The sequence below is a fragment of the Eublepharis macularius genome, chromosome 6, assembly GCF_028583425.1.
Source record: "Eublepharis macularius isolate TG4126 chromosome 6, MPM_Emac_v1.0, whole genome shotgun sequence".
Taxonomy (NCBI): domain Eukaryota; kingdom Metazoa; phylum Chordata; class Lepidosauria; order Squamata; family Eublepharidae; genus Eublepharis; species Eublepharis macularius.
This window is the reverse complement of record NC_072795.1, coordinates 51,168,574-51,189,968: the sequence shown is the minus strand read 5'-3', so window position 1 is coordinate 51,189,968 and position 21,395 is coordinate 51,168,574. Positions and strand designations below refer to the sequence as shown.

The 21,395-nt window shown below is 40.3% G+C and overlaps 1 protein-coding gene across 1 annotated transcript; it reads right to left on the bottom strand.

Annotated features, from left to right (window-relative positions):
• Positions 1 to 57: 57 nt before the first annotated feature.
• On the bottom strand, positions 58 to 18,109 carry COPB2 (COPI coat complex subunit beta 2). The gene is made up of 22 exons (XM_054982388.1): positions 18,019 to 18,109; positions 14,669 to 14,806; positions 14,339 to 14,425; positions 12,493 to 12,619; positions 11,344 to 11,492; positions 9,958 to 10,104; positions 9,600 to 9,699; positions 8,999 to 9,141; positions 8,621 to 8,820; positions 8,369 to 8,479; positions 7,889 to 7,977; positions 7,698 to 7,804; positions 7,391 to 7,534; positions 6,373 to 6,503; positions 5,066 to 5,273; positions 4,682 to 4,792; positions 4,037 to 4,251; positions 3,315 to 3,407; positions 3,053 to 3,233; positions 2,855 to 2,923; positions 1,587 to 1,682; positions 58 to 364 (listed from the first exon to the last, which is right to left on the bottom strand). Exons 1-22 carry the CDS (start codon positions 18,019 to 18,021, stop codon positions 272 to 274), a joined length of 2,742 nt encoding a protein of 913 aa, XP_054838363.1. The 5' UTR covers positions 18,022 to 18,109; the 3' UTR covers positions 58 to 271.
• Positions 18,110 to 21,395: the final 3,286 nt, after the last annotated feature.

Here is a 21,395-nt window from a genome sequence, read left to right as displayed (position 1 = left end):
AAAATCAAATAATTTTGCAGGTACAATACTTAGTAGCCATGACATTGAAAGGGAGGCTAAATTATAAAGACATTTATTAGGGGACAAGAGTTTGCAACATTTAAGAACATCTAAACAACAGAAAAAGGATTATTTGATGCAATTTACAGGTCTAGTCCTACCTAAATTACCCAATAAGTATAAAAATGAAAACTGCTTTCCATGATGTTGACTGAACTGTGAGTGTAAGGAAAGGCAATTTTATAAGAAATTTGGTCACTTTTAAGAAGACTCAGTCGGACATCTCTTCATCCAAATTAATATCGGTAGTATCAATATCCTCCAGGTCTAAGTTATCCAAATCTTCATCCAGTTCCAATAGGGCCTAGAGCAGGAAGTGCAGAGTTAGATGCCTAGCATTTAGCAAATCATTGTCTTATCATAACTGTAGAACTTTAGTCCTGCTTGTACCAAGAAAGAAGCCTTCTCTATTAAACTTGCTTATTTTGTGCAGAACGGAAAAACGGAAACCTCTTCGCTACCACCATCTTTGGCTGATGATACTAACACACAACTTACAGTGGTCCATAAAGCAGCTTTATAGACTGTACAAATAAGAATAAATGTTCCATAATAAAACAAGACGATATTTATACTGTGGTTATAGAAATTAAGCAATTTGACAAGAATGACTAGTACCATACAATGAATCTGCAGCAAGAGTAAGCATGGTGTAGGTAGTATTAATACACAGTGTGATAGTAGCATTTTAAGCAGGTAAGTAAAATATTAATAGCTTACAAGTATGATCACTGTGGCATAAAAGCAGGGTAAAGTGAACAGGTTTTTATATGACATGTGTGGGGGCTAGTGGTACTTATTTTTCATTGCCATCAACAGCAGTTGCTTCTTAGCACTGACCTACATCAGTGACAGTTGCTTCCCTGACAGGACTTCTCTACTGAGAATTAAAAATTTCACACTGACAGGTAGAGATTATGCTGAACTCTGCTAGGAAGTGAGTTACTTAAAATAACTAGAATCTGAAAATAGGGATGGCAAATCATTCAAGTTTACCCTTCTGGCTCTATTTTGAAACTTCGTTACTCAAGTGTACATCAACTAGCAAGATACAATAGTCATGAGTGAGTTTTTTGGGGTAGCTTTATGGCTCAGAGAAAAATAGGCCCAAGACAGGGGGAGGTGATAGACAAGTCAAGTAAGTGTCTGGTGTTAATACATTCAAGCAAATGTCATGTATTCAAGTTAAACACCCCTCCTAAATCTGTTAGCCAACAGCATGCAAAGATACACTGTGTATATTTATTACAAGTGATTTTTCTTCATGTTCACTGTTTTATATATTTACACATTTCACCTCGTAACTCCTCACAGTTACAAGAAAGAGGCTGCATGGCATAACAGACTTTCTGTGATCCCTTCCATCTATGTGAAATGATAAAAGCCATTTATCACTGTACCCCATCATTCTGTGTAGTTTTGAAACTACCAAAGAGAACAGGAAAGAATGGAAAGAGAGATGTCTGGCAGAATAGGAACCTCCCAACTGGATGATGCTTTTCTGTTTGGTGCACTTGAGCTTTTACCTTTTCATCTTTTATTGTTGCAATTGGGTCCATCCCTGTAACCGGAGGCACTAGCACAGGCTTAGAAGTTGGAACTAGTTCTTCCTCTTCAGACTCCTTATGATGAAAAATAAAAGGCTTTAAAATGTTTGGGTCTTGCCTAAGGAAAAGGTGGACCACATTCTAAGTGTGGGCATATGAGTTTGTAATACATATCTTGAATGAGGTAGCTGTCATGCAGTTAAGAAAATAATATTAATTTAGCATGAAAAACCTAGAATGGAAAGAATGTGTCCAAATTTACTGCCTGTCACTTTTGCAGCTTTATTTACCCTTTTTAGGACTTCTGCTTTCTTGAGTGGTTCTGCCTTTTATGCATGAAGTGCTGTTCACATTCATTTCTCATTACTTTTCTCATTAAGACGGTAGGGGGCCAGGGTTTTTTTATATGCTGGAAGATGTCATATATAGAGATGGTGCTGTGCAAAGACAGTTTTTTTAAGCAAACCTGAAAAAGGGCACATATGGGTTTAGCTACTTTTGATACGTAACTTTCGAGACAGTATTGACCAAATTCACACTCCCTACCTAGCCTCCCTTGGAACAGTTAAGGTAAGAATCTGGACACATTCTTTGGAAGAGCATCCTTTATACTTCAATACATCTTAGAAAGCTATGCTGTATTTCACTATGCCTGCATTGTTTAAGTTATCCCCATTTCCATCTACAAATCACACATGGAGATGTGCTTTATACCCCCTATTTAGCCAGTTATTTAATTTAGGGATGCAGCATTGCCAATTTTATTACTTACAGAAGAACTTGATTCATGGCCTGACATTTACAAGACTGGTTAATTTGACTTTGGCCAAAAAGATATTAAAGTGATGTTTTTAGAGCCACGGCTAAGTGTAATTTCAGAGTGCCTGCAGCAACTCTAAAGAGAAAAATCGAGCAATTTCAAGTTGGCATGTAATTTATTGAAGCTGCAGAAATCAGGAAAGCTCTTGTTGCAACAGAATAAGTTATTCATAAGAACCAAAATTAAAAAGTACTATTACATATTCACTGACACAATGTTTTACACAGCTATTCGAGACAGCTTCAAAAGAAGTGTACAGAAAAACAACAAAATTATAGAGGTCACTCTCAAATGTAGACATGACAAGCAATTCATATGGTAACTTTTTTTTACAACTGCATAAAAAGCCATGGTCTACCTGACTAAAGTTAAGATTTGCAATATGCAGCAGAGAGATTTGCTATCCAGGAAATTCATTAACACTGACCTGCGATGCTGCCAGTATTTGTGGAGTAAAACCTTTGGCTTCTTCCAATATGTTTCTCTCTTCATTTGGCTACCAAAGAAAAGATGAAACTGTTACATAAGCAGAAACTCTTGCTGTAAATCTAATTCAGCTCAGCACTCAAGATTTCTTGTTACCTGCCTGATTTTATATGTACTTGTTCCCACCTGCAACACTTACAGTGACAAGTGGATATTCACTGGCAGGTCGCAAGTCAGAATGTGCTTGCTTGATGTACTCCTCAGCAACAAAAGCTTCCTTTAATCCAGGGAAGAGGTTTTCATATTCTGTAGGATCAGCCAGAGATTCAGCAGCTTTCTGGTTGACTTTAGAGAGATTTTCTCTCCACAGTTTCACAACTCTGTTGATGGAACACATACCTGCGGTAAGTTGGGGAAGGTATCATCAAATTACTTCTTCTAAACACGCTTTAGATAGTTACCTTGAGACCTGGCTAGGCAAATACGTTCGAGCTAAGAAAGCAGCTTCTGGTAAGCGTCCGGTTTTAATCAGGAGATCAAGACAACTGTCAAGCCTACAAAGATAAATTAGGATGCATTTGTTCATTCATTGGCTAGTTAATTTTTTGAAGTTGTTTTTAACACTATAATGAAAACTAATAAATACACATAGTGAATGTGATGTAATCTAAAGCCATACTGGCAGAATTATTGACTGTCCTGAGCCTAGAGTAATGCTGTGCTTCTAAAGTAAACTCAGGCACATAGGAATGGGTGGTGTAAAAAACCTAATGCACAGAACTTGGTTTGGATCCAGCTTGTTTTTTTCTTCCACTCAATTTCATCTAATTCTCCTTATTTCCTCTCTCATTTCACATCTTTATCTATACAGGGTCCATGATTTCCAGCATAACCTTTTTTTGGTGATCAAAGTCTTCCTTTTCACTGCCACTCAAAGCTACTATGCATTTAAATATTAGCTAATATACAATAAAAGTAAGGATTGGCTGAAGCTGATAAGAATTTGTTAGCTGATAAATAACCTTGGAACAACAACTGACATCTAAGCCAAAGATTTGAGTATTCCCCATCACTTCACACACGGATGACTACCTGAAGTTACTATTAAGCTTTGAAACATGAATCTTTACCCTTATTGACAGACCAGAAGATGACACTGTGTACCAGACTCTTTGCTACTGACCTTCCTTGCAGGAAGTTGCTCATAAACGCTACATTGTTCTTCCCATCTTTTTCTGCTCCCTCGGCTAGCTTGTTCACCATGCTGGTGTTTCCTGAAGCCGTGGCCAAAAGCAACAAGCCACCATAGTCTTGGGCACTGTGTAGGCATTCCTGGGCAAGGCCAAACTGGCATTTACTGATTGCAAGCTCAGCAAGTTGCTTCCACTTCTGCTCCGACTGTAGACAGAGAGATCCCACCTTTTAATCATTTATCACGTTTTGAATTGGGAGAGGGGGATTTAACTAATTTAGACTCTGCTTTCTCTGCTGTAGTTTCCCTCCTGCTTTGAAATGTTACTTAATACATGGTCAGCCTACTAAATGCTAAGAGAATGTTTCTTCCACTATCACCTAGGAACAATAAGCATGCCTCCTCTAAAAAAGCCATAGTTGGTTAAGGCTACTGAAAGCTAATCACAGGATCAACAGTGTAAATGAATCCTCCCATAGTCCCTCCCTGACTTCAGCTCAAGCTTGCCATAAAGTAGCCCAAGAAATTATTCTGTTCCTGTGCATCCAGAACGCCAGATCTCTCATACAAATCCAGTCCTCCACATTTGGCATGAACTCCTCCTGTGTTTATAATTATAACATGGTGTTAGCTCACCTCAGCTTCCACGGCAAGCTGATACGCTATCTTAAGTTCTCCAAGCTGAAGAGCAAGCTCAAAACGATGCTCAGGATCTGTAGATACTGCAAGAGCTTGCTGTTTGAAACCCTGCGTTTTTCAACACAACAGTAGGTCAGACCAGGGAAAGAATTTTCTTAGCAACCCAGAAGATGTCTCTGAAACATCAGTATATTTCCTATTATCTTTTCCTAAGCCAATAGGAAAACATTCTGTAACATTCTGAAAAACTATACATTTCACACGCATTTACAGGTCTAACTTACAGATTAACCTTTGTAAAGCCATTTACAATACCAGTATGTATGATCTTTTAAAAAGTTTTTGTAACCAAGTGTTTTGGCAGATCACAAGTGTCTTTACCTGCTTCTCAAGGAAGTGAGCAACTCTGGTCCTCTGTTCTTTTGGGATTGTGGGAAGAACTTTGTCAGCCATACTGAAATCTCTCCGCATCACAGCAGTCTGATACTCTAGCACTGACACTAGCAAGGAGTAACTGACTATGTTTAATTCTTTGTCTCCCAGGTAAAGTCTGTTGTCTTTGGGAATGTACCCCAGTAAATACATTGTCCTTTAAACAAAGAAGAGAGAGAGAGAAAGATTAATTTCATGCAGTTATAAAACAGAGAAATTATTTAAACAAGTCAAGTTCAGGATATCATCTGTGAAGTTTCTGCAGCAGGAAGCACGAGCGCCATTTCTGCCCCCTCACTGCTTTCTTGCCCCCCCCCGCCCAACACAAGGTAACATAGTCTTGGCCATTACTCTCACCTGTGCTGCTAGCCTTTTGCTAAGGGAAAGCAGCATGACGGTGTGGGAAGTAACGGATGCGCATGCTTCCCACTGCTGGAGCCTGTGCTGAGACACCTAGTAGTACTGTGAAACCTCTCTTTGCAAGTAGGGGAATCCTACAGGGCAAAGCCTCTGTGACATCTACATCCTCATTCTTTCACACTCAGGTGAGAATAAGATGGCCAAGACTATGCCACCTTGTGCCATGGAGAGAGAGAGAGAGAGAGAGAGAGAGAGATAAAGCATCAACGAAAGGAAATTAAACTTCCTTTAAATTAAACCTCACAAGTGGAGGGAGAAATCTACAGGGCAAAACATGTGTGACCTATACTTCCTTCTTCCTCTTCCTGCTCTCTCCTAAGCATGAAGTAAAGCAGCCGAAGCAAAAGAATTAGATTCCTTCAGGCTCCTTGACAGAGCAAGCTGGCCATGGAAAAAAGGGAGTAAAACCACCCCCGCCCCTGTGTCCAGCTTGCTCATTCCCTGGGTGCCTGCTGTGGTGGTTTTGCTCTATCTTCTCTGCAATTAGCTTGCTCTCCTAGCAGCTGCAGAGAAGAGTGTGTGCGGGGGGGGGGGTGTTCTGGAGAAGTGGGCACTTCTATTGTTCACAGCTCATGGCAGCTTATCCTTTCTCCAGCAGCTGTTTCAAAATGGACACCACTTGCCAACCTCTATTCCACTGGCCAATGTCCTTGTCCACTTTCTTGGAAGCTGGGGTGGGTGACACATTGGGGAATGGTGCTGAGAAGAGTCACATGTGGTTCCTGAGCCACAGAGTATCACTTTTCTAAAATACCATAATATGACATGCTGCAAGATATTTAATAACAGAATCTTCAAGTAAAAATGTATCTTCAGTGGTCCAATTAGATGCTCACCGGTCCAAATGAGCAATAGTGACAATTTCTCCTCCAACGTAGTAGTTCAGCCTGTTCACAGAACTGGTATAAATAAAACAGTCACCCACCCATAATCCTGTTTTCACAATCTCTTGAATTTCACCAAGGACCTGGGGGGAATAAAAGTTTGTTTATTATAATCTTAAGTATTCATTTGGATTGGATCCATCAAAATCATAGGAATGAACAGGAGATTTTCTACATGAGAGCCTAGAGGGTCACTTAATGGGCAGTGAGTATCCTGAGTAGTTACACCCTTCCAGTTCAGTCCATGGGCTTTAGATTGGTGTAACTCTGTTTAAGACAACACTACTACTAACAAAGACTTCCAGATAATGGAGGTTTGGTCTGACATGAAAAGCTACCAACTTTAAATATTTTTCTTTTAAAATGGAGATTAAATCTGCCGAGAGAGAGAGACCGACTGACCACTAGCATGATTTAGTCCCCTTAGGGAACCTAGGAAAACCTCTCTCTTCCCCTTCTGCCAATCTTCCAAAATGGTTTGATTTTTATCCCACTTTCGTCCAAGAAGTATTGGGTGACATACATGTGTGCTCCCTCCTCCCATTTTATTCCCCAGAATAAGTGGTCACAAAGTAGAACAGGATGAGCAACAGCATCTGACCCAAGTCACCCAGTGAGCAATCTGAAGGACTTGAGATTTAAACCCAGGTCTCTCCTTTCCTAGTATAATATTCAAAGCATTACGCCATACTATCTCACTACAGCATATGTTATATTCAGAAACACCACTAGCAACACTAACATATAAAGCCAGAAATCTACATAAAATGCAGGTTTATGACTGCTACTGTTTATACCTAACAGCTAATCTTAAAAGTCAGTCTTCTATGCTATGTATTTATTTTGCTACACGACAGCAGTGAATGAAAGAAAAACAAGATGTGTCTTTCTGTAGATATATTTAGCATCTTCCACTCCTGTTAGTAAGGGATCAGACCCTTATTACTTACTGCTCCTTAAGAATAGTTACCTCAAAGGCATCTTCGATGCCATCTTCAGTGACTCCTTCATGTGTCTCCTGAGCTGCTGCTACTTTCTCAGAAAGATATTTAAGAATGAAGAATGATTCTTCTGTGGCTATACAAACGAGTTCCCCCGAGTCAGACCAGAAAATCTGCAGTGAAACAAAGGCCTTTAAAGATGTAGGCTGCAGCAAGTATATTAAGCCTGTGAAGGCACTGAAAGAACAGTAGTTAAGAAATTTTATTTTCCTCCAAACAAATATAAATTATAAGAATGGTTCTTGTTCTGCACGGTGTATCAAAAATGAAACTCACATGTTTGGGTTGGATTTCAATTCTGCGTATCAATTCTGTATTTTCCCAGTCATAAAATGCCAAGCCGTTGACAGACCGAACACCCAGCAGGAACCCACCATAGATACCTGCAGAGAGCATAAACTTAGCACTTCTCAAAAGCAATGCCCAGGATAGCAAATATCAGAGCTGGTATAAAATTCATAACATGCCTTCTGCTCCAAAGTCAGGCTTAAAAGACTTCTTCTCTTTGAAGTTTTTAAATATTTTGACACTGCTGTTGCTTTCTCTGATTGCATACCTGCATTAAAAAAAAACCAAAGTAATTTGTATTAAATAAACTTCTTACTCTGAAAAATCAAAACTTGGCACACAGGCCACAGGCAACCTGCTAAGTTTTACTACAGGTCTACAAAGCAGAGTTAACTTGTTTTCCCCACCACTGCCATTTCCCGAGACCCAGGAAAGGTGGAAAGGAAGACTGAAGCTACTTCAAATTACCCCAACATCACCCTCCAACTATGATGCTCTGCCATACATCATGCCACATCTGCCATTTAAAACACACACACACACCATTTAATTTTTTCCTTTCTTATAAAATGTGTTTACCATCTTTCAATATCAATTTTCAAATTGATTAATATCAAGTGTTTAACATTATTAGGAAAGCACAAGGCTGTAGTACTTACTCTGAAGAATCATGCGCCCATGCAAACTCCTGAGCAGAACCAAAACTCTTGTTTCTCAGCGCCATGGCCGTGTAAATGATGTATTCGCCATCTCCACATACTACTACAAACCTGGGGAAAGGTTTTTTTAAAAGCAAACGCAACTTAAATATGCAAGAAGCATTACAGAAGCACTTATAAGTAAACACATGCAACAGAATGTCTCTAGCGTTAATTCAAAAGCATTTATCTCCAGAGAAAGAAATGTATTACCGCCCGTTAGGATTGTGCTGTATTGTTTGAGGATATATTTCACAGCTGCCCATATCTTTCACCGCAAGAGGCAGTCTCTCCCCATCTTTGATTTCAGTGTCTCCCATTGCCTTCAGGTTAGCCTGCTGAATTTCTGAGTGCTTGGCCCAAATAATCTTTCCATTAGCATCCATGGACATGGCTGGCTCTTCACGGCCAAGCTAATTGGAAGAGACCAATGAAGGAAGCTGAATAAACAATTCCTGGTATATCTAATACGCTGATTTGCATAAAACTTGCTGACATTTGGAATAAACAGTTAAGCCTCTAAACAAGATTTCTGGTTTCCCAAAAGAGAATCTAGTGGACAAAAAGCACGTTGTTTACCAGAATAACTACCTTAACAATGATGCTTCCTTCATCATACCCCAGAGCCACATTATTGGATCCCCTAAGGCTTGCCACACACCACACCCGCTCCATGCCATAGTTCAGTGTACTTTCCAGACGGTAGGTGCTTGAATGCCAGATCCGAACAGTTCCTGTGGAGAGGGAAGGAAGGACAATGAGAAAAGGCACATATTTTGAATTTTAACTCAACAGGATGCACACCTTTCACACAAGAACAAACAGAACTTCTAGTGTAAAAAGAGATTTAAGGTGTAAAGATGAAAAAAAGCCTTGAGATGCAGAATTGCCCAAGAAAAGAAATGTTGACATTAAGACTAGAAGGGGAGGAACTAACATTTAGTAAAATAATTTGCTTACGAGCAGAACCAAATGGCAACAAAGACAGCCAACTGTGTCTGAGAAGCCGTGGGCATTTGAACTTCTGCTATTAGGTATAGTAATTTACAAGCATTTAAAAGAAAAAAAAGCATAAACTGCTTACAGCAAAGTTCTAGCTGCTGCAAACATGATAACCACAGCAAAAAAATCATTAAAAAAACATGGCAACCACTTCTCATGGATTACAGATTAATATGAAATCTCAGTTTACCATCTTCAGAGCCAGTGATGATTATGGGAAGCTCAGGGTGGAAGCTAACACAGGACACATTCTGTGCATGTCCTTCCAGAGTTTGCACACAGGTTTTATTCTGGAAAGAAAAAATGAAGACTCCGATAAAGCCTCAAAGCGTCCTTAATGTCTGTGTTCCTTTTGACTAAAGACTTGTATATACAGAACTGGAACAGTGGAGTTACAAAAAGCACAGTTATCTAGATCCAGAAACTATCACGCTTTAACCAAATAGGGTTCCATGATAAATATGCATCCACACACAATTCTCAGTCATCCAATAGATACCACTCATCTATTTCATAATACACACAAATGTTTTAGGAACAGAACATACCTGATAATCCCAAATCTTAACAAGGCGGTCATCTGCCCCTGAAATTAGGTATGGCTTATCTCCTCCACTATAGTAATCAATACAATTTACCCCCTTCTCATGGCCTTCCAAAGTGAAGTTGGGCGAAGACGAACCAAGCTGCCAAACCTTGTAAGAACACAAAATTGATTATGTTTAAGAAATGTTACCAGATCTTTATGTAACTATCAAACAAAAACGTGGAAACATTTTTTCACTGTTTGAGAAGTGGGGGAAGACAGAACACACATACAGCCACTAGTTAACTTCATAAATTTAATAGAGAAAATAAAGACAGCACTAGATTCTAATGCCAATACTGGATGAAATCCAACACCAATTGTCTCCCCAAATGCAAGATCAAGTTGAAGTAAAGGACTCGTAAGTACATTTGCCTGAGAACAGCATTTCAAAAGTCATAAGAAACTGGCAGTCCTTTTTCAGATCTCTTTAGAAAGATCCCATGTATGTGCTAAACAAGACCAACCTAATTCATGCCTGGTACTACACAAGTAACAAGTCTGCTTTTCAGGGCTGATCTATACATTCCCTCACCTTAGGTTGCTACTTCAAAAGAAGTCATACTGTCCTGGCTATCATCATTAAACCCCACATCCTCACATAACGTTCCTGGCTGCCACTGATGGGAATATAAACTACCTCAACATGACAACAATCCATATGGTATGCAATTCTAAACATTAAGGCCAGGATTCATGCCATATGTTATTTTAAATAAAATTCCCGTGGCAATAACAACACATGCATGAACTTTCACAGTGGTCATATCAGTGCCACCACATCCCCCATAAACTGTCAAAAGCATTAAGCGGCATAAGCCGCAGTCCACATCACTTTCCCTCCTCTTCCAGAGGCTAGTCTGCCTATTTATTTATTTATATTCCACCCTACTCACTGAGGCTCAAGGCGGATTACATAGTGTGAGATTAGTACAATTAGTGGCAAGGACAAGGGCAAGCATTTCCATACAGTGTTAAGAATATTTCCATAAACAATGTCATGGGGTAAACAAATATAAGTTTACAAAGACATAGTATTAGCAAGGATCCAGTATGGGGTTGAGGAATTGCTGAAACAGAACATAATCAATTCTAGGACTGACATTAAACAACATAAAGCGTAGGAAGTATATAGGAGTACATATTTAAAACAACAGATAATATGTAAGGCAACATAATGGTGAAATCTATGGTTTCTAACTCATTAGGGAAACATCTGGGACCCCTTTCCTACAATACCACCCTCTTCGCTGAGAAAAAGGTCACAGCAATCTATAGTAAAAAAAATGAGTGCTCTATATTCTGCTACAAATTAAAAACATGATTTCCAGGAAAGAGATCACCATACCTTGATCGTCCTGTCCAAAGAGGCACTAGCAAACTGGTTATTATCTTTAGGGTTGATGACAATTTGCATTACATAATGAGTGTGCCCTTCAAACACTTGAGAACAGGACCATTTTTTGTCCCAGTCCCAGAGCTTAATAAGCATGTCATCTAGGAGGGAGAAAAGTAAAATTAATACTAGATTTTCATAATCTTTCATCACTGACTTCATAAACATCTTAACCCTGTTAGTTACACAGCACAGTAAATTCACTGGAAAAAGAATTAGGTGCGATGGGGGACAACTGTTCATCCAGCCTGAAGAGTTCAAAGATTTCATTATTACTCAGTTGCTCTCCTTCGTAAAGTATTCTTGGCAACGCTACCTTTTGAAAAGTCTTTTCATCTTTCTAGCGAACCAGAATCTGTGCACCCATTATGCATCCTGACTGCATCCTTTAGCTAGGAAATTACTCTACAGGTGGCAAAATTCGCTGTGCAGGCCATACAGATCAGGAAGTATTTTATAGGGGGAAATATTTAAATATTTTATAACTTCAGGGATTTAAGTATTTAACAATTTGGTTTTAGGGAACTCGGGTCTTAAGGTTTTAAATATTTAAGAATCCGAACTCTGGAATTTTATTGGACAGCTCGGTAAATAATGTGACTTACCTTGATTGTAGGTTGTATGTTATTACTTTTGGTCTCTGACCATAATAAATATACTGATTACTGATTAGCTAGGATTGTGGGATCAGAACAATCACACAAGTGCCACTGAACAAGATCTGACAACTCTCCCTTTATTCTTCCTAGAGGTAACCCCAACTGCAGTAGGTTCAGAACTAGACCTCAAGAAGATTCAAAAGTCCCCCCCGCCCACTTTGCCCCGCACTCCTGTTCCTTGTGTCCAGTGACTGCCAGCTGCATGTTTTCTGGATAAACACCACACAGCAGCAGGAAATTTGTAGCAGGAAAGCTCACATCTGTGTGTGCTGCTTTAGTAGCACTCAGTAAGATGATAATAAAAGATACTGAGATCATACCAATGAGATCTAAGCCTGTGTCTATCTCCTAGTAATTCATGTTCAGCCTTCTCTTACTACAAAATTACAAATGGCTACACAGAGAAAATGGAGGCAATACAGTTAAGAAGTTAAATTCATACCACTGCTGGTTAGAATGAAAGATTGTGTAGGATGTACTGCAATACAGCGGATGTAATCAGAGTGTGCTTCGAACATGTGAACTCTTTCTAAAGTGTTATAGTTGAAAACTCTGATTTGCATGTCATCCTGTGGAAGAGAAAAAAACCAATGAAAACCATTTCTCAAATCTACATGGAATGAGCATTCATACATTTACAACTCCAAAAATGGACTCTTGTTTTTTTAAAGACAGATAAGTCAGAGCCTCTTCAGATTTTTAAACAAAAAAAGTGGACAAGAAACGAAGGACCACGTAGTGATGTAGGGAAGTCAACATGGTTTTGTCCCCAACAGATCTTGTCAGACCAACCTGGATTCCTTCTTTGTTCGAGTGACGAGCTTACTGGATTGTAAGAACTCTGTCGACATAATTTATCTGGATTTCAGTAAAGCTTTTGATAAGGTCCCCCATGACATTCTAATGGGTAAACTGGAAGACTGCAGACTGGACTATAGGACAGTTCGGTGGATAGGGAACTGGTTAGAGGACTGCACCCAAAGAGTGGCGGTCAATGGTGTGTCATCAGATTGGAGGGAGCTGTCCAGTGGGGTGCCACAGGGTTCAGTTTTGGGCCCAGTACTTTTTAATATTTTTATCAATGATCTGGATGAAGGGGTAAATGGGCTGCTCATTAAATTTGCTGATGATATCAAATTGGGAGGAGTGGCAAACACCCAAGAAGTTAAACAGAGTTAAAATTCAACAAGACCTGAATACTCTGAAGAAGTGAGCGGTTGTGAACAGGATGCAATTCAACATAGATAAGTGCACAGTATTACATCTGGGCCACAAAAATGTGAAGCACAAATACAGGATGGGGGATACACTTCTGGGCAGTAGTGTATGCGAAAGAGATCTTGGAGTAAGAGTGGACTGTAAACTAAATATGAGCAGTCAGTGTGATGCAGTGGCAAAAAAGGCAAACTCAGCCTTGGGTTGTATCAAAAGGGCCATTGCATCGAAATCGCAGGAGGTCATAGTCCCTCTCTATACTGCCTTGGTCAGGCTGCACCTGGAGTACTGTGTGCAGTTCTGGAGGCCTCACTTCAAAAAGGATGTGGACAAAATTGAGAGGGTGCAGAAGACAGTGATGAGAACGATCAGGGGTCTGGAGACTGAGCCCTACGAGGAAAGGCTGAGGGCCTTGGGAATGTTTAGTTTGGAGAAGAGGAGATTTAGGGGGACATGATTGCTCTCTTTAAATATTTGAAAGACTATCATTTGGAGAGGGCAAGGGGCTGTTCCAGTTGGCAGAAGAGGATAGGACTCGAAAAAAACAGGCTTAAATTACATGCAGAAAGGTACCGGCTGGATATTAGGAAAACCTTTTTTGCTGTCAGAGTAGTTCAAAAGTGGAATCAGCTGCCTAAGAAGGTGGTGAGCTCCCCCTCACTGGCAGTTTTTAAGAAGAGGCTGGATGAATATTTGTCAGGGATGCTTCAGGCTCATCCTGCACTGGGCAGGGGGTTGGACTAGAAGGTCTATATGGCACCTTCCAACTCTGTGATTCTGTGATATGCTCATCCTTAAATATACTGATGAGCCTTTCCCATATTTCTACAACTGGATCTCTGAGAATCACATTGCATGTCACCTTTTCTCCCCACCTCTATCCCTAAATTTATATTATACCACAGCTCTTTCAGATTCAGTGCACTGAATCTGAATTATACCACAGATTCAGTGCACTGGAAGACTAATAGAGAAGGGAAACATCCAAATACACACACACCTTTTTTTGAGAATACTAGTTCAAAATTTCAGTAAGGTTACAAACTATACAGTGGAAAAACCCAACAACTTACAGCTCCTGTAACAACCCAGTTCTTTCTTGCCACAAATTTAGCTGCTCTGACTGGCAGATCACATACTTCAAAGGTCTTCACCAGTGTCTGAAAGTAAAAGTTTAGATGTTACTTTGTTGTACCCAATCAAAATGGCCTTTTAAATGTCTTTAGCTATTTTCCCCCGTTTTCAGAATCTGAAAGCACCTATGTTTGGAGTATAAATTACAGTGCAGTCATAACAGATATACATTCTCCTAATTCCACTGAAGTCAGTGGTTTTAGGATTGCACTAACATTATGGCTCATCTCATCCATAACATGAAATCATTATTTATATCAAACCCTTACCTGTGTTTCATGGTTCCAAACACAGACACTACCATTGTAAAGACTAGCCAACATCCATGGCTCTGTGGGATGCAAGTCTACGCTCTTCACTCGGTCAGATCGAGCTGTTAATTTACGCTTTATATCAAGTCGAAGAGGCTAAACAGCAAGAGATAAGGAACATAATTCAACTGCACAAAATACTTGCTTCAATTATTTTATATTTTAAGAAATGTAGTCTCTCTCTATAAAGTATATGCACTTCACTGTCCTCTATCTGCCCATTGCTTACCCTCTTACTGGAAGTGTCTAGGACAGTCCATAGATCTAGTCTAGCTGATACCAAGAATAAGGTTACTCTATCACTGCTAGAACATTATTTTCATGCATGAAAGAATGCATTCTCATGAGTTCATTATAATCAATCGATAAAGAATGTTCCTGGGTGTGAAACGTTTTTAGGTATAGACACTTAGAAGAGACCCTACAGAGAGCTTAAGGATACAGGCTGGTACTTGCTATAATTTCCACTGAACTGTACAATAGTCTAGAAATTTTGAAGTCATAGGAAAAGTTTTGCAGCTATGGGAAAAACCCATAGGAACATGAAAGACATCATCATCCAGCTTGTCCATTCTGAGCGAATATTGGTTATAACCTATATCTCACCACACTGATCTTAAGGCTACAGAGTAGGGGTGTGCACCAAAAAAAAAAATCCGAGAAATCTAGACTTGGGTTTCAGGGATCCCCAAAAAACCTGGGAAAGATTCTCTGATCTATTTAAGACAAATCAAAGAATCCCAGATTTATTCATAACAACAACATTCGATTTATATACCCCCTTCAGGGTGACTTAACACCCACGCAGAGTGGTTTACAAAGTATGCAATTATTATCCACACAACAAAACACCCTGTGAGGTGGGTGGGGCTGAGAGAGCTCCTAGAAGCTGTGACTGACCCAAGGTCACCCAGCTGGCTTCAAGTGGAGGAGTGAGGAAACAAACCCGATTCTCCAGATTAGAGTCCCACGCTCTTAACCACCACACCAAACTGGCTCTCAAATTGAAGCAAGGAACACTGTAGCAGTTTAGCCCAACTGAACCACTGTCACTCACAGCAGCCAGGCAGACAAGGAGAGCCATTATTCAGCCATTATTCCCTATGGGAAAAACTATCTGATGGGTATCTGGGAGGATGGGGGTGGCATTTTTCAAGTAAACTCCACCAAATTTCTGAGGAACCTATTCCTGACTGTCCTCTAAAAACCCTCCAAGTTTTAGGAAGATTAGACTCCAGGGTCCAATTCTATGGTGTCCCTGGCCATTCTCCATTGTTTCCTATGAGGGAAACATTTCCAAGCAAATTCTCAGGTAGAAACACACAGGGCAAGGCTCCCAATGGCTAAAGGCACACTCACAAATGCAAGAGGAAGCCCAATAGAACCAAACTGAAGCCAGGGAATGGACAGAATCCCCCAGAACCAAGTGGACCAACAACAAGGCAGACAATCATGTCAAAGCAGAGCAAGATTTGAGTCTAGTAGCACCTTAAAGATCAACTAGATTTCCAGGGTATTAGCTTTTGAGATGTTTTCAGAGCTCCCTTTGTCAAGAGAATTCCATCCAAACTTAACTGCAGCAAGGAGAACTAAAGTGAATCAAGGAGACCATTATCTCCTTGGTGTAGTGGTTATGAGCACGGGATTCTAATCTGAAGAGCCGAGTTTCATTCCCCACTCCTCCGCTTGAAGCCAGCTGGGTGACCTTGGGCTAGTCACAGTTCTCTGGAGCTCTCTCAGCCTTACCCACCTCACAGGGTGTTTTGTTGTGGGGATAATGATAACATACGTTGTAAACTGCTCTGAGTGGGCATTAAGTTGTCCTGATGGGCGGTATATAAATCGAATGTTATCATCATCATCAAACAAGAGAATCATGTCAAAACAGAGAATTTGGCCTAAACCAAATTGAAGCAAGGAACGCTGCTGCAACTTAGCCCAACTGAACCACTGTCACTCACAGAAGTCAGGCAGACAAGGAGAGCTTCTGCATGGATGGACATTCCCTCCCCCCCCCTCCTCTCTTGGAAAAAAAGCAGAAGCCTAAGGATCCAGCCAGAGACAGAAACCATGTTTTCTGGATTTACCCAGATTTATCCAGGAAGTCTAGATTTGGGTTCTCAGATCATATTTGGAAAAGCTGGATTTAGCCAAATAGGCAAAAATCCAGCTTTCCCCCAAATTCTGGATCCCGATTGCACATCCCTACTACAGAGAACATGCAGTGATAGCAGCACCATTTCTAAACATTTAAACACACACACCAGTGCTAGATGCAAGCAAGCAACTGACCATTAAAGAGAACAGGTGATAATGGACTCTGCCACTCCCACCACACACACTGAGTTGCTGATCTCACTGAGCTAGTCACCATGAGCCATGATTTCTTTTCTAGTTATACAATATAATATAATCTGGATTAATAGAAACTCTGTGACATTTCCATTTCCATTACATTCTCTCTGGGAACAGAGACCCACCCCTCCTACACACACAAGTAATAGGGTTCCTGTCACTTGTGACCTTTACAGCAAGGGCAGGCAGAAAGCTAGAAAGTAGACCTGCAGACTTCTAACAAATTTCCAGAGGATTACATAGCATCTACTGGTTATTGGGATTCTTTTACAGAATGTTGAAATTGCTGAAACTTACTATGATCCATTTTAAGTAAAAATGCAGGTTTACGATCATCTAACACAAACTAGTTATCCCTTAAGAGTACACACTCATTTGGCCCTGCTGTACAGCATCTACTAACATAGGCAGAAACGCCTCGAGCAAATCTCTGGAGATGCAACAGGCAATTAAAAAAAATAATAATCGGGAATTACAAAAAAAAAGCCATTGCAGAACACTGCCTTTTCTGCGATGGCCATTTTTCGCTGACGGTGGCTCTGCTTATCTGCTGTATAAAACAGGTGGAGGTTTTTCTCATCTAAGGATCTTCAGACTAAAGAGAAACTACGTTTGCTGGAACCTTAAAGAATAACAGATTTCGTGCAGCATAAGCTTTCACTTCGACAGCAACATGAAAGATTATCAGGGCTCTCTATGGATTTTACCTGGTTAGTTTCTTTCTGCTATGAAGCTACAGCTCAGGACAAGGAAAAGGAGAAGAAACAATTTGGAGGGGCAGCGACGGCAAGAAGGAGCGAAGCGCCCCCCAGCTTCTCCCCCCGCCCCTCCAATTCATGACAGGCCTTAGCCCTTCCTCGGTGCCTGCATCCCCACGGGCCATGAGGCAGGGTCAAGCCCTTCCCTGCCCGTGAAAAACATCCATGCCTCGGTCCTGGGGGGGCCCCGCTCACCATGGCTCCGGCTCCCTCGCAGGGCTGCAGGCTCCGGAGGTCCCAGGTTTGCTGCCCGCACCAATTCACCGACGTGGAGCTTCCGGCTCTGTAATTTCCGCGAGAGCCGGAAAGGGAAAACGAGAATCTCGAGCAGAGCCGCTTCCGCCTCCCAGGCCACAGAGAAACCATAGAGATCGACAAGAGAAAGAGACGGAAGATCACAGTTCCTCCAGCCGGTGTTTTCTCCGTCTCTCTGGTTGGGTGGAAATGCTCTTCAGAGGACGCAGTACAAGAGTCATGGATCCCTCCGTTTCCATGTAGCAGTAGTTGACAATCTGTTCGTTTTCTGTCTCCTTCTTGGAGTTCAAGCGCTAACACGGATCTTAAATTCAGGGGAGAGGGAAACAAACACCGCGATATTTTGGTTTAAAACATTTTATTCATTTAAAATATTTACATGCCCACCTTTCTCCTGACAAACGGATATCGGAAAAACATAAATATACAGCAAATAATCGGCTTTTTAAAAATCCCATTAAAAACCTGTTCTGTTATGAAAATAATCAACCAGACCGTCATAAAACCCTCCTTGAAAACACCTACATTTCAGGACAGCAAGATTCGAGTCCAGTAGCACCTTAAAGACCAACAAAGTAAGCTTCCAAGAGTCAAAGCTCCCTTCCTCAGATAAGTTGTATGGTGGGTTACATTTACCCACCTGAAACTACCTTGTAGGGTTGCATGAGGATACAATGGAGAAGAGGTGAATGTTGTCAGCCACTTTGGGTCCTTACTGGGGAGAAAAGTGGCGTAGATGAAGTAAATGAATGAATGAATGAGTCTGTGGCTGAAAACAGTGGTTATGAATAAATATACGCAGCACTCTACGTGAACAAAATACTTTAAACGAATAAAGAAAATGTCCAGTGTTTTTTTTTTTATTTCCAGTAAAGGAGTTTTACAGCAACAAATTTAAGAAAAGTGGAGTTTTTTTAAAACTACATTTGGAAAAATATTAAGAATACCAAGGTGCTTTCCAGCATTTCTCCTGTGACATTTTGCATTTTTCTGTTACAGGTACAAGCAGAGTTGGAACAAGTTCCACACTTAATGTAGAGCTATATTACAATACTGGAGTGGTCATTGCCAGGATGCCTCCTGCCATACTCTGCAAGGCCTGTTTGATTCTGTGTGACTCTGATGTTAGAAGCTGTTCTCTGCCTGGCATGTGACAGCCTGCTGTTGCCTCTTTCTCAGCCTGCGGTTTCTCTTTCATCTGAGAAGCTGGGCCTCATGGCCTTGGAGTTTCTCACACATCATTTCTGCTGTTGTGTCCTGCTGCTCATTTATTAAACTTAGCTGTTTCCTAAAGGAGGGGTGCAAACTTGGGGCTGGGCTTGTAGAGAACCGCCATTCCTGGCAAGGAGTATAATAGGGAATGAACTAGTAGCTTATCAAATAAAATGCTTTAACTCATGCAGTTCCTGGACTCACGCAGTGAAGTTTTTGAGAGTCACTTGGCAGAACCTCACAGTTATCCCCACAGCAAATGCAAACGCTGGTGACACACTACTGATTGTTCTCCAGTTTGTTACCAGAAAAAGTCTATTTGCCCGCTTCCTTTCCCTGCCATTCCTCCTCACTTTCAGCCACATGTTAGCAGAACAGAAGTATGATTTTTGATTATCAAAAATTAGAATAAAGCTGAAGAGAAATACTAAAAGAATCAGTACCAAAATATAAGAAATTCCTGAAGAATTTAAATACCATGTAAAGAACAGATTTGCATTACTGAGTTGAATTGATCAGGAACCAGAAGTGCTGCAGGCTGAAACCAAAGATATTGTTAAGGAAAAGACTATTCCTGTATCCAAATGAAAGAAGATGCATAGATGGGATGACTGATCAGACTTAAAAATGCTGAAGATAAGTAAGAAGCAAACGTAAAAAGTGACAGAAAGAGTCAGAATTCTAAATGCAGCTTTTCATCGACTTACAGCAGGCAGAGACAAGGAGAACTATTATAATAACTGGTGCAGAAAAATAGAAGAGAACAACAACAAAAAAGGGAGAGCAAGACACCTGTTCCACAAAATCCATGAAATCAAAGGACAATTCAAACCACAGCAAGGAATGCTGAAAGATCAACACAGAAATACAGTATCCAATCAAGACAAAATAAAGAAAAGATGGAAATAATATACTGAAAAACTATACAAAACCGATGAAATGATGGCAGATTCCTTCAAAGAAGAATCTTTTGATGAACAGCCTACAGTTTTAGAAAGTGAAGTAAAAGCTACACTCAAAGCAAATGGAAGACAAAAATCACCTGGAATTGATGGGATATCAGTCAAGCTACAGAAACCGAGTCCATCAAAAACAAAGCAACAGCCCAAAGACTGGAAATGCTCAATCTACATTCCACTTCTGAAAAAAGAGATGCCAAAGTTTGCAGCATCTATTGGACCAACGCATTAATTTCCCACACAAGAAAAGTGATGCTCAAGATTCTACAGCAGACTCTTACTGTATATGGAGCAAAAAATTACAGATATTCAAGCTGGAATCAGAAAAGGAAGAGGTACTAGAGATCATATTGCTAATATACGATGGTTAATGGAACACACTGCTGTAACCAGGATAGCCTAGATGAGCCTGATCATGTCAGATCTCAGAAGCTAAGCAGGGTTGGCTTTGACTAGTAATTGAATGGGAGACCTCCAACGAAGACCAGGGTTGCAGAGGCAGGCAATGGCAAACAACCTCTGTTAGTCTCTTGCCATGAAATCCCCACCAGGGTCTCCATAAGTCAGCTATGACTAGATGGCACTCTCCATCACCACAATGGAGCACACCAGAGAATTTCAGAAGAAAATCAGCCTGTGTTGTATAAATTACAGCAAAGCTTTTGACTGTGTAGATAATGAAAGGCTTTGGATAGTGTTAAAAGAAGTGGGTGTGCCACAACATTGGAATTTTTTGATGCGCCACCTGTACTCTGGACAGAATATGAATAAACAGAATTGCTTCCAGTTAGTAAAGTGGTCAGACAAGGAGGTATATTATCTCCCTATCTGTTCAATCTATATGTAGAACATATCATAAGGAAAGTGGAATTAGATTTAGATAAAGGTGGAGAGAAAATTGGTGGAAAGAACATTAACAATTTGAGATATGCAGATGACAACACATTAATGGCAGAAAATAGTGAAGTCTTGAAATGACTACTGAGGAAAATTAAGGGAGAAAGTGCCAAAACAAGATTACAGCTGAACATCAAGAAGACAAAAGTAATTATGACAAGGAATTACAGAATGTAAAGACTGCCAATAAAGAAATTGAAATTGTTAAACATTTTCCATTCCTTGGCTCAATCATCAACCAAAAGAAAC